General features: G+C 47.0%; 3 protein-coding genes across 3 annotated transcripts in view; 1 reads left to right on the top strand and 2 right to left on the bottom strand.

The window, feature by feature from the left end:
* ltbp4 (latent transforming growth factor beta binding protein 4) overlaps window positions 1–2,404 on the bottom strand; it is a gene marked incomplete at its 5' end in the record, with an annotated part of 54,080 nt that extends 51,676 nt beyond the window's left edge. The window contains one exon of the mRNA XM_079224377.1: window positions 2,235–2,404. Coding sequence (XP_079080503.1) covers window positions 2,235–2,404 — 170 coding nt within the window. The remainder of the gene's footprint in view (window positions 1–2,234) is intronic.
* LOC306742560 (protein NLRC3-like) overlaps window positions 1–12,500 on the top strand; it is a gene marked incomplete at both ends in the record, with an annotated part of 315,498 nt that overhangs the window by 101,959 nt on the left and 201,039 nt on the right.
* Window positions 3,428–12,500, bottom strand: part of shkbp1 (SH3KBP1 binding protein 1) — a gene marked incomplete at its 5' end in the record, with an annotated part of 16,093 nt that continues 7,020 nt past the window's right edge. The window contains 8 exons of the mRNA XM_079224376.1: window positions 3,428–4,969; window positions 5,055–5,157; window positions 5,624–5,808; window positions 6,255–6,351; window positions 6,923–7,078; window positions 8,070–8,240; window positions 11,758–11,874; window positions 12,392–12,479. Of these exons, the coding sequence (XP_079080502.1) occupies window positions 4,261–4,969; window positions 5,055–5,157; window positions 5,624–5,808; window positions 6,255–6,351; window positions 6,923–7,078; window positions 8,070–8,240; window positions 11,758–11,874; window positions 12,392–12,479 (1,626 nt within the window). The 3' untranslated portion in view covers window positions 3,428–4,260. The remainder of the gene's footprint in view (window positions 4,970–5,054; window positions 5,158–5,623; window positions 5,809–6,254; window positions 6,352–6,922; window positions 7,079–8,069; window positions 8,241–11,757; window positions 11,875–12,391; window positions 12,480–12,500) is intronic.

Below are 12,500 nucleotides of genomic sequence, written 5' to 3'. Positions count from 1 at the left end.
ACTCAAAGTGATTACAAGAGACTCAAAGTGAATACAAAGAGGCTCAAAGCGACTACAAGAGACTCAAAGCCACTACAAGAGGCTCAAAGTGACTACAAGAGACTCAAAGAGACTATAATGAGACTCAAAGCGACTACAAGAGACTCAAAGAGACTACAAGAGACTCAGAATGACTACAAGAGACTCAAAGCGACTACAAGAGACTCAAAGAGACTACAATGAGGATCAAAGCGACTTCGAAGAGACTCAAAATGACTACAATGAGGCTCAAAGAGGCTACAAAGATACTCAAAGCGACTACAATGAGCGACTACAATGAAACTCAAAGAGGCTACAAAGATACTCAAAGCGACTACAATGAGACTCAAAGAGACTACAATGAAACTCAAAGTGACTACAATGAGACTCAAAGTGACTACAATGAGACCCAAAGTGACTACAATGAGACTCAAAGTGACTACAAGAGACTCAAAGTGACTACAATGAGACTCAAAGTGACTACAATGAGACTCAATGTGACTACAATGAGGCTCAAAGCGACTTCGAAGAGACTCAAAGTGACTACAATGAGACTCAAAGTGACTACAATGAGACTCAAAGTGACTACAATGAGACTCAATGTGACTACAAGAGACTCAAAGTGACTACAATGAGACTCAATGTGACTACAAGAGACTCAAAGTGACTACAATGAGACTCAAAGTGACTACAATGAGACTCAAAGTGACTACAATGAGACTCAATGTGACTACAAGAGACTCAAAGTGACTACAATGAGACTCAATGTGACTACAAGAGACTCAAAGTGACTACAATGAGACTCAAAGTGACTACAATGAGACTCAATGTGACTACAAGAGACTCAAAGTGACTACAATGAGACTCAATGTGACTACAAGAGACTCAAAGTGACTACAATGAGACTCAAAGTGACTACAATTAGACTCAATGTGACTACAAGAGACTCAAAGTGACTACAATGAGACTCAATGTGACTACAATGAGACTCAAAGTGACTACAATGAGACTCAAAGTGACTACAAGAGACTCAAAGTGACTACAATGAGACTCAAAGTGACTACAATGAGACTCAAAGTGACTACAATGAGACTCAAAGTGACTACAAGAGACTCAAAGTGACTACAATGAGACTCAAAGTGACTACAAGAGACTCAAAGTGACTACAAGAGACTCAAAGTGACTACAATGAGACTCAATGTGACTACAATGAGACTCAAAGTGACTACAATGAGACTCAAAGTGACTACAAGAGACTCAAAGTGACTACAATGAGACTCAAAGTGACTACAAGAGACTCAAAGTGACTACAATGAGACTCAAAGTGACTACAAGAGACTCAAAGTGACTACAATGAGACTCAAAGTGACTACAAGAGACTCAAAGTGACTACAAGAGACTCAAAGTGACTACAATGAGACTCAAAGTGACTACAAGAGACTCAAAGTGACTACAATGAGGCTCAAAGTGACTACAATGAGACTCAAAGTGTGTCTCTTTTGTAATCGTTTTGTGTCTCTTTGTGTTCGAGTCTACGGGGTGACTGTGGCTCAGTGGTTAGCATTCCCGTCCTTCAGTGTTAGGGATAGGGTCAGTGCATCGGTGGTTCGAGCCCCGGCTCTGCTAGTCCACGTTGATGTGTCCCTGAGCAAGACTCTCATCCCTGCATTGCTCCCAGTACCCATGTATAGAAACAATGTAAGTCTCTTTGGATGAAACAGCTAAATGGTGTATTTATTTGGGGTGTGTAATACTCAGAGAAAATTCTATAACTCAAACTACAAATTAACATAAACTATTTCATCATCCGTCCTGGTTGGAAAAGTTAAGCCTGGACTTCTAGGTAAATGCAGTTGTTGTTTCATGGGCTCGCAGCCCGCTGACGGCTGTATTCTAGCTGTGCAGCGGGTTAACTGGGACCAGTATCACCAGACCACCAGCAGGACCGTTAAAGCCATTTCTATGAATGAATGAATGGATTGAAAACACAACTGAGCCTTTTAAATAAGTTTAAAGTTTATATTAAACATGTTAAACATTTAAAGATATTAAACATTTCACTGCAGACATGCCCTGGTTCCTTTTCTTAAATATGAATATCTCATATTGCTGCTGCAGACAAACTGATGCTTGGTCCTTTTCTCCAAGCTCCAGCCTTCTGGGTGAATGTTAGAACGCTTCACGTGAGCGTTGGGCTCCAGTCCCGCTCCGCTCACCCGCTCAGAGCCGCCGACCCGCCGCGGAGCTCCCGCCCGGCTCCCCTCACCGCCGTCCCGGGTCCGTGCGTCCTGCTGCCGGGCTGCGAGCCTCCCTCCTCCCGGTGCGGAGGCTGCTGCGCGGCGGCGTGGAGCGCTACTGCGCACACGCACCAGAGAAGGAGCCGCATGATCGATACCGGACGCGATCGATCACACCGACCGATGGAGCATCGCCGGCGCTTCTGTCTCTGCATCGAGTCTCTCTCAACGGGAACTCCTGTCGGCCAATGGGAGCGCAGGAGAGCGGCTTCTCTGCTCCTATTGGCCGACAGCCAAAGAGCCGTTTGAGCAGCCAATCAGAACCCGAGAGGAAGAAAAGGAAGGAAGGAGGGAAGTGAAGGAGGTAGGAGCGAAGTTAAGTGAAGGAGGTAGGAGCGAAGTGAAGGAGGTAAGAGCGAAGTGAAGGAGGTAGGAGGGAAGTGAAGGAGGTAGGAGGGAAGTGAAGGAGGTAGGAGGGAAGTGTGGAAGGTAGGAGGGAAGGCGGTAAGAGCGAAGTGAAGGAGGTAGGAGGGAAGGAGGTAGGAGGGAAGGAGGTAAGAGCAAAGTGAAGGAGGTAGGAGGGAAGTGTAGGAGGTAGGAGGGAAGGAAAGGAAGGAGGGAAGTGAAGGAGGTAGGAGGGAAGGAGGTAAGAGTGAAGTGAAGGAGGTAGGAGGGAAGGAGGTAGGAGGGAAGTGTAGGAGGTAGGAGGGATGTGAAGGAGGTACGAGGGAAGGAAAGGAAGTGAAGGAGGTAGGAGGGATGTGAAGGAGGTACGAGGGAAGGAAAGGAAGTGAAGGAGGTAGGAGGGATGTGAAGGAGGTACGAGGGAAGGAAAGGAAGTGAAGGAGGGAAGCGAAGGAGGGAAGTGAAGGAGGTAGGAGCGAAGGAGGTAGGAGGAAAGTGAAGGAGGTAGGATGACAGTAATTTTCTCATTGACTTCTATACAACCAGAGGAGTCGCCCCCTGGTGGTCAGGAGAGAGAATGCAGCTTTTAGCTTCTTAACATGTGAAAACATCAATTATTCTGGAACTGATTCGATCATCAAAATGTTTTCAGTGGTTTTCATGCAGAAACACTAAAATATTATTAAGTTTCAGCTTCTATACAACCCATCTTTCATATTTGGGTTTTTGACGGTCAGAAAACAAAAATACTTCATAGAGAAAATAATGGTCAGTTTATTAGAAAATGAAAGTCATTGTGAACATGAACTAAATTACACATTTTAATTATAAAACAAACCTGTTAAATGAGCCTTCGCCCTGCGGTGCCTTCAGGGTCGGCTCCGTAAAGAAGCAACGCGTGACTTTACAACCAGAACCCAGAAAACAACAAAGTCAGACTTCAATCACACAAATAAAGATTTGACACAAGCTTTGTTTGTTTGTTTTTGTTTGTTTTTAAATCGTCAGAATGAAAAATACAAAATGAGGTTATAAAAGTAAAAACTTAGTTTTCTTTAAAAAGCTGCTTAAAGGTACAGCGTTCCTGCAGGTTTACTTCAGTTAAAGTACTAACACCACAGTGTAGAAATACTCTGTGACAAGTACAACTATTAGAATAATATTTATTATATTATTACATTAATGCGTTCATCACTTTAAATACGGAGCTGCTGGTTTAATCTGTAATATTACATCTTATATTGTAGTATTAGTTGATGATTGAAGTACAATAAAGAGTACAATATGTACCTCAAATACCTCAAAAGTGCACTTGAGTACATGTACAGTCAAACTTCGTTATGATAACGTTCTTTAGATCGTTGTTCCTCGACATGATGAAGTGAAAAATACCGTTTGAAAAAACAAACATTAAAGTATAAATGTTTACGAAGTATTCAAAACATCCAGTGATGTCATAACGAATATCATTTAAACGACGTTTTGGCTTCTCCGAGAACAGCCAATCAGAAGCAGTCTCAGTCTGAACAGCCAATCAGAGGCCGAGTCTCACTCTGCTTCTGATTGGCCGTTCAGAGAGAGTTTCAGTCTGAACGGCCAATCAGAAGCTGGTCTCGTTCATGTGTGGTTTGGGGGCGGGGCTATCTGGACTCGCCGGGCTCTCCGGGGAAGCCGGGTCGGCAGGATTGGGCGTGGGGGCGCGGCGCGGCGAGGTAGGCACGCTGGACCGCGACGGGCTCGCGGGGGCGGGGCTTGTCGGGGGAGTGGGCGTGGTCCTGCGGTGCGACAAAGACGAGGTCGAAGGCGGCGGCGGTGACGGCGTCGACAGGCACGGCGGCGCCGCTCCCGGGGGGCGCCGCGCGCCGGGCGACACGGAGAAGGTGGTCGGGGTCCGGAGGCCGAACCGGGCCTCCAGCTCGGTGCACACCGCGATGCTCCGCCTGGCGCCGCCCTCCGACCCCGCCGGGACGCCGAACCCTGAGCCCGCCGCCGCCGCCGCCGCCTCTGAGCCCTTGGCGAGCTCCTGGCAGCGCTCCACGAAGCTTCCCCGCCGCACGGACCCCCACTCCCGGTCCCGGTCCAGGTGCCGGGGGGGGCTGTGGGCGTAGGCTGGGATGTTGAGGGTCTGCGGCCCGCAGAGGGCGGAGTCTCGCGCGGGTTTGGTGAGCGGCGCGGGGGGCGGAGCCTGCCGGGGGAGGCTGCCGCACAACGAGGTGGACGAGCCCGAAGCTCCGGCTCCGCCTCCTCGGGCTCCGGCTGCCGAGTGGAGACGCTCCATCCTGAAGACGTCGGTGAGCTGAGAGTGAAGACTGTAGGGGACAGGCAGTCACATGACTCATCAACAACAACAACAACAACAACAACTACAACAACAGCAGCAGCAGCTGAACATACCTGCAGGTGGAGGCTCTCGGGGTGCTGTCGGGGGTTCTGGTCAGAGCCAGGTCACACTGGTCCAGCAGCTCCAGCAGCTCCTCCTCCGTCGGCCCGCCCAGCGCTGAAGGACAACCAATGAGAAGCCCCGTCACTCAATGACCAATCACAGCGCTCGCAGCCATCTCTCTCTCTCACACACACACACACACACACACACACACACACACACACACACACACACCACTGCTGGCCTAAACAGAATCACAAAGTTATAGCTATTTTATAATTTTTCACAAATACACTACATGTATTATATTATTTTCCCTCTGGCTTATTTCCTCATTGCACAGACAGGAGTCTTCCTCTGTTGCTCTGCTTCCAGCCTGCAGCACCTGAAGCTTTTTTAAGGAGAGCTTTCATCCAATCAGATTCCAACTACCGGCCACCTTTTTTCCCCCCAGTCCGCCCCTGATGTGGACTATACGGCACTGAAGGCCTAAGTAGAAAATACACGGCCCGCCACTGCCACTGACACACACACACACACACACACACACACACACACACACACACAGCTGGACTCTGACCTCTGATGTCGACCTTGCCGGCGATCTCCATGGCGGTGGTCAGGTCCCACATCTGGATGCTGCCGTTGCCGTGGCCGCTGAAGAGGTAGCGGCGCGGCCGGGAGCCGATGCGGCTCGAGCCCTCGCACTCGTGCACCATGAAGGCCGTGATGGAGGCGCCGTCCACGGAGCGCACCTCACACACCCTGACACACACAGAGAAGCACACACACACACCTGGTTCAACATCTCTGTGGTGCTTTTATGATTATTTAAAGAATCATAAAAACTTTGTTTATCTCAGCCAGAATTATCGTGAGATTTCCATCTTCCCGACAGTCCTTGAACACATTGTGTGAGACGAAAGCTTCATTCAGAAAAAGCTAGACATGTTTCATTTAATCCATATATATATATATATATATATATATATATATATATATATATATATATATATCTATATATCTATAGATATATATATACATTTCCGGAAAAAAAAATTATGATAATTTCATGTCATGATGGTTCTGATGATTCAAATGAGACACAGTTTGTAGTAGTATTAGTACAGTGATCACACACACACACACACACACACACACACACACACACACACACACACACACACACACACACACACACACACACACACCTCTTGCCGTTGGACGACAGCCTCACGTAGAGCTTGTCGGTGTCCGGTACGACTCTCTGGATGAAAACCTGCTGGTCGTCTCTCTCTCCATACGGACCTGAACCCACAAAGCACATTGACCCGCTATGAATTGTGGGCAATTCCCTCTGGACTTATGCGACCACATTTACATGAACTAGTCGTGCGACTAGTTACCTATCTCGGCGTGGGCGTTACCTATCTTTGACCACCAGTGGGCGTTACCTATCTTTGACCCAGTGGGCGTTACCTATCTCGGTGTGGGCGTTACCTATCTTTGACCCAGTGGGCGTTACCTATCTCGGTGTGGGCGTTACCTATCTTTGACCACCAGTGGGCGTTACCTATCTTTGACCCAGGTGGCCGTTACCTATCTCGGTGTGGGCGTTACCTATCTTTGACCCAGGTGGCCGTTACCTATCTCGGTGTGGGCGTTACCTATCTTTGACCCAGTGGGCGTTACCTATCTCGGTGTGGGCGTTACCTATCTTTGACCCAGTGGGCGTTACCTATCTCGGTGTGGGCGTTACCTATCTTTGACCCAGGTGGCCGTTACCTATCTCGGTGTGGGCGTTACCTATCTTTGACCCAGGTGGCCGTTACCTATCTCGGTGTGGGCGTTACCTATCTTTGACCCCGGTGGACGTTACCTATCTCGGTGCCGGCGCTGCAGCCCCCGTGTCCGTCCGCGTCGTCCAGGCTGAGGACCTTGAAGGAGGTGAGCGGCGTGGAGCCCGGCTGCGTGGAGATCATGCCCCGGAACCGGGTCACGGTCCAGGTCCGCACGTGGTTGTTGTCGGCACATACTGACAACAACAACAACAACAACGGAGGTGAACGTCAGAAACATCAACGGGAAGACTCGTACCTGAGACCAGGTGTCTGTAGGACTGGTACCTGAGACACCAGGTGTCTGTAGGACTGGTACCTGAGACACCAGGTGTCTGTAGGACTGGTACCTGAGACACCAGGTGTCTGTAGGACTGGTACCTGAGACACCAGGTGTCTGTAGGACTGGTACCTGAGACACCAGGTGTCTGTAGGACTCGTACGTGAGACCAGGTGTCTGTAGGACTCGTACCTGAGACACCAGGTGTCTGTAGGACTCGTACCTGAGACCAGGTGTCTGTAGGACTGGTACCTGAGACACCAGGTGTCTGTAGGACTCGTACGTGAGACCAGGTGTCTGTAGGACTCGTACCTGAGACCAGGTGTCTGTAGGACTGGTACCTGAGACACCAGGTGTCTGTAGGACTCGTACGTGAGACACCAGGTGTCTGTAGGACTCGTACGTGAGACCAGGTGTCTGTAGGACTCGTACCTGAGACACCAGGTGTCTGTAGGACTCGTACCTGAGACCAGGTGTCTGTAGGACTGGTACCTGAGACACCAGGTGTCTGTAGGACTCGTACGTGAGACCAGGTGTCTGTAGGACTCGTACCTGAGACCAGGTGTCTGTAGGACTGGTACCTGAGACACCAGGTGTCTGTAGGACTGGTACCTGAGACACCAGGTGTCTGTAGGACTCGTACCTGAGACCAGGTGTCTGTAGGACTCGTACCTGAGACCAGGTGTCTGTAGGACTCGTACCTGAGACCAGGTGTCTGTAGGACTGGTACCTGAGACACCAGGTGTCTGTAGGACTCGTACCTGAGACCAGGTGTCTGTAGGACTCGTACCTGAGACCAGGTGTCTGTAGGACTCGTACCTGAGACACCAGGTGTCTGTAGGACTCGTACCTGAGACCAGGTGTCTGTAGGACTCGTACCTGAGACCAGGTGTCTGTAGGACTCGTACCTGAGATGAGGTGTTTCTCTGACAGCATGATCTTGGTGACTGGGCTGCGGTGGACGGAGAAGGTCTGGAAGAGCTGCGGTCCCGAGCCGACGGTCTCTGGATGCTGAACGATGACCCGGACCGACCCGGAGCTGGTACCATACGCAATCTCTATCCAGTTCCCACTGTCACCTGATCACAGGACCACAACACCAGAGTCAGTAGTAGTAGAGGCAGTAGTAGCAGTAGTAGGACTAGTAGTAGTAGTATCTTACTGGTCTTGGGAGTGAGGTAGTAGTAGTAGTAGTAGTAGGAGGAGGAGTAGCAGTAGTAGCAGCAGTAGCAGCAGTAGTAGTATCTTACTGGTCTTGGGAGTGAGTGAGGTAGTTGTAGTAGTAGTAGTAGTAGTAGTAGTATCTTACTTGTCTTGGGAGTGAGGTAGTAGTAGTAGTAGCAGTAGTAGTAGTAGTACTAGTACTAGTAGTATCTTACTGGTCTTGGGAGTGAGTGAGGTAGTTGTAGTAGTTGTAGTAGTAGTAGTAGTAGAGTCAGTAGTAGTAGTAGTATCTTACTAGTCTTGGGAGTGAGGTAGTAGTAGTAGTATCTTACTGGTATTGGGAGTGAGGTAGTAGTAGTAGTAGTACTAGTAGTATCTTACTGGTCTTGGGAGTGAGGTAGTAGTAGTACTAGTAGTAGTACTAGTAGTATCTTAGTCGTCTTGGGAGTGAGGTAGTAGTAGTAGTAGTACTAGTAGTATCTTACTGGTCTTGGGAGTGAGGTAGTAGTAGTACAAGTAGTAGTACTAGTAGTATCTTACTGGTCTTGGGAGTGAGGTAGTAGTAGTAGTAGTAGTAGTAGTAGTAGTAGTAGTAGGAGGAGGAGTAGCAGTAGTAGCAGCAGTAGCAGCAGTAGTAGTATCTTACTGGTCTTGGGAGTGAGTGAGGTAGTTGTAGTAGTAGTAGTAGTAGTATCTTACTTGTCTTGGGAGTGAGGTAGTAGTAGTAGTAGCAGTAGTAGTAGTAGTACTAGTACTAGTAGTATCTTACTGGTCTTGGGAGTGAGTGAGGTAGTTGTAGTAGTTGTAGTAGTAGTAGTAGTAGAGTCAGTAGTAGTAGTAGTATCTTACTAGTCTTGGGAGTGAGGTAGTAGTAGTAGTATCTTACTGGTATTGGGAGTGAGGTAGTAGTAGTACTAGTAGTAGTACTAGTAGTATCTTAGTCGTCTTGGGAGTGAGGTAGTAGTAGTAGTAGTACTAGTAGTATCTTACTGGTCTTGGGAGTGAGGTAGTAGTAGTACTAGTAGTAGTACTAGTAGTATCTTACTGGTCTTGGGAGTGAGGTAGTAGTAGTACTAGTAGTAGTACTAGTAGTATCTTAGTCGTCTTGGGAGTGAGGTAGTAGTAGTAGTAGTACTAGTAGTATCTTACTGGTCTTGGGAGTGAGGTAGTAGTAGTACTAGTAGTAGTACTAGTAGTATCTTACTGGTCTTGGGAGTGAGGTAGTAGTAGTAGTAGTAGAATCTTACTGGTATTGGGAGTGAGGTAGTAGTACTAGTAGTATCTTACTGGTCTTGGGAGTGAGGTAGTAGTACTAGTAGTAGTAGTAGAATCTTACTGGTATTGGGAGTGAGGTAGTAGTAGTAGTAGTATCTTACTGGTATTGGGAGTGAGGTAGTAGTAGTAGTAGTAGTAGTAGTAGTATCTTACTGGTCTTGGGATTGAGGTAGTAGTACTAGTAGTAGTAGCTTACTGGTATTGGGAGTGAGGTAGTAGTAGTAGTATCTTACTGGTCTTGGGAGTGAGGTAGTAGTAGTAGTAGTAGTAGTATCTTACTGGTCTTGGGAGTGAGGTAGTAGTAGTAGTAGTAGTACTAGTAGTATCTTACTGGTCTTGGGAGTGAGGTAGTAGTAGTACTAGTAGTAGTACTAGTAGTATCTTACTGGTCTTGGGAGTGAGGTAGTAGTAGTAGTAGAATCTTACTGGTATTGGGAGTGAGGTAGTAGTAGTAGTACTAGTAGTATCTTACTGGTCTTGGGAGTGAGGTAGTAGTACTAGTAGTAGTAGTAGAATCTTACTGGTATTGGGAGTGAGGTAGTAGTAGTAGTAGTATCTTACTGGTATTGGGAGTGAGGTAGTAGTAGTAGTAGTAGTAGTATCTTACTGGTCTTGGGATTGAGGTAGTAGTAGTAGTAGTAGTACTAGTAGTATCTTACTGGTCTTGGGAGTCAGGTAGTAGTAGTACTAGTAGTATCTTAGTCGTCTTGGGAGTGAGGTAGTAGTAGTAGTAGTACTAGTAGTATCTTACTGGTCTTGGGAGTGAGGTAGTAGTAGTACTAGTAGTAGTACTAGTAGTATCTTACTGGTCTTGGGAGTGAGGTAGTAGTAGTAGTAGAATCTTACTGGTATTGGGAGTGAGGTAGTAGTAGTAGTACTAGTAGTATCTTACTGGTCTTGGGAGTGAGGTAGTAGTACTAGTAGTAGTAGTAGAATCTTACTGGTATTGGGAGTGAGGTAGTAGTAGTAGTAGTATCTTACTGGTATTGGGAGTGAGGTAGTAGTAGTAGTAGTAGTAGTATCTTACTGGTCTTGGGATTGAGGTAGTAGTACTAGTAGTAGTATCTTACTGGTATTGGGAGTGAGGTAGTAGTAGTAGTATCTTACTGGTCTTGGGAGTGAGGTAGTAGTAGTAGTAGTAGTAGTAGTATCTTACTGGTATTGGGAGTGAGGTAGTAGTACTAGTAGTATCTTACTGGTCTTGGGAGTCAGGAAGTAGTAGTAGTAGTACTAGTAGTATCTTACTGGTCTTAGGAGTGAGTAGTAGTAGTACTAGTAGTATCTTACTTGTCTTGGGAGTGAGGTAGTAGTAGTAGTAGTAGTACTAGTAGTATCTTACTGGTCTTGGGAGTGAGGTAGTAGTAGTACTAGTAGTATCTTACTGGTCTTGGGAGTGAGGTAGTAGTAGTAGTAGTAGTAGTACTAGTAGTATCTTACTGGTCTTGGGAGTGAGGTAGTAGTAGTAGTAGTACTAGTAGTATCTTACTGGTCTTGGGAGTGAGGTAGTAGTAGTAGTAGTAGTAGTATCTTACTGGTCTTGGGAGTGAGGTAGTAGTAGTAGTAGTAGTAGTATCTTACTGGTCTTGGGAGTGAGGTAGTAGTAGTAGTAGTAGTAGTAGTAGTAGTACTAGTAATATCTTACTGGTCTTGGGAGTGAGGTAGTAGTAGTAGTAGTAGTAGTACTAGTAGTACTAGTAGTATCTTACTGGTCTTGGGAGTGAGGTAGTAGTAGTAGTAGTAGTAGTAGTAGTAGTAGTAGTAGTAGTAGTAGTATCTTACTGGTCTTGGGAGTGAGGTAGTAGTAGTAGTAGTAGTAGTAGTAGTAGTAGTAGTAGTAGTAGTACTAGTAGTATCTTACTGGTCTTGGGAGTGAGGTAGTAGTAGTAGTAGTAGTAGTAGTAGTACTAGTAGTACTAGTAGTAGTAGTAGTATCTTACTGGTCTTGGGAGTGAGGTAGTAGTAGTAGTAGTAGTAGTAGTAGTAGTATCTTACTGGTCTTGGGAGTGAGGTAGTAGTAGTAGTAGTAGTAGTACTAGTAGTATCTTACTGGTCTTGGGAGTGAGGTAGTAGTAGTAGTAGTAGTAGTACTAGTAGTATCTTACTGGTCTTGGGAGTGAGGTAGTAGTAGTAGTAGTAGTAGTACTAGTAGTATCTTACTGGTCTTGGGAGTGAGGTAGACGCTCAGGGCCGTGATGGCGTCCTCAGTTGGGTCTCTGTAGAGCTCCGTCACCAGCAGGTCGTTGTCCTTCATCCTCAGAGGAAACTTCTGCACATCTGGACCACAGACACAGACACACAGACACACACACAGACATACAGACATACAGACACACAGACAGACAGACACACAGACACACAGACATACACACACAGACACACAGACATACAGACACACAGACATACAGACACACAGACACACAGACATACAGACACACAGACACACAGACACACAGACATACAGACACACAGACACACAGACATACAGACATACAGACACACAGACAGACAGACACACAGACACACAGACATACACACACAGACACACAGACATACAGACACACAGACATACAGACACACAGACACACAGACATACAGACACACAGACACACACACACACAGACACACACACAGACACACAGACACACAGACATACAGACACACACACAGACACACAGACATACAGACACACACACAGACACACAGACATACAGACACACAGACACAGCTCTCTGCTCAGACATGTGTGAACTGGTTCTGCAGTGGTTCTGCTCTGGTTCTGCTCTGGACTCACCGATGTAGTAGATGGATCCGTTGTTGCAGCCCAGGATGAGGAAGGAGCCGGCGGTGTCGTAGCTGCTGATGGGAACCACGTCCTGGTTCTGCTCCAGAGAACACAGAGG

The sequence above is a fragment of the Taurulus bubalis genome (genome assembly GCF_910589615.1).
Source record: "Taurulus bubalis genome assembly, chromosome: 10".
In the NCBI taxonomy this organism is placed as follows: Eukaryota; Metazoa; Chordata; class Actinopteri; order Perciformes; family Cottidae; genus Taurulus; species Taurulus bubalis.
The sequence above is the reverse complement of the archived record's forward strand: the minus strand, read 5'-3'. Positions and strand labels throughout refer to the sequence as shown.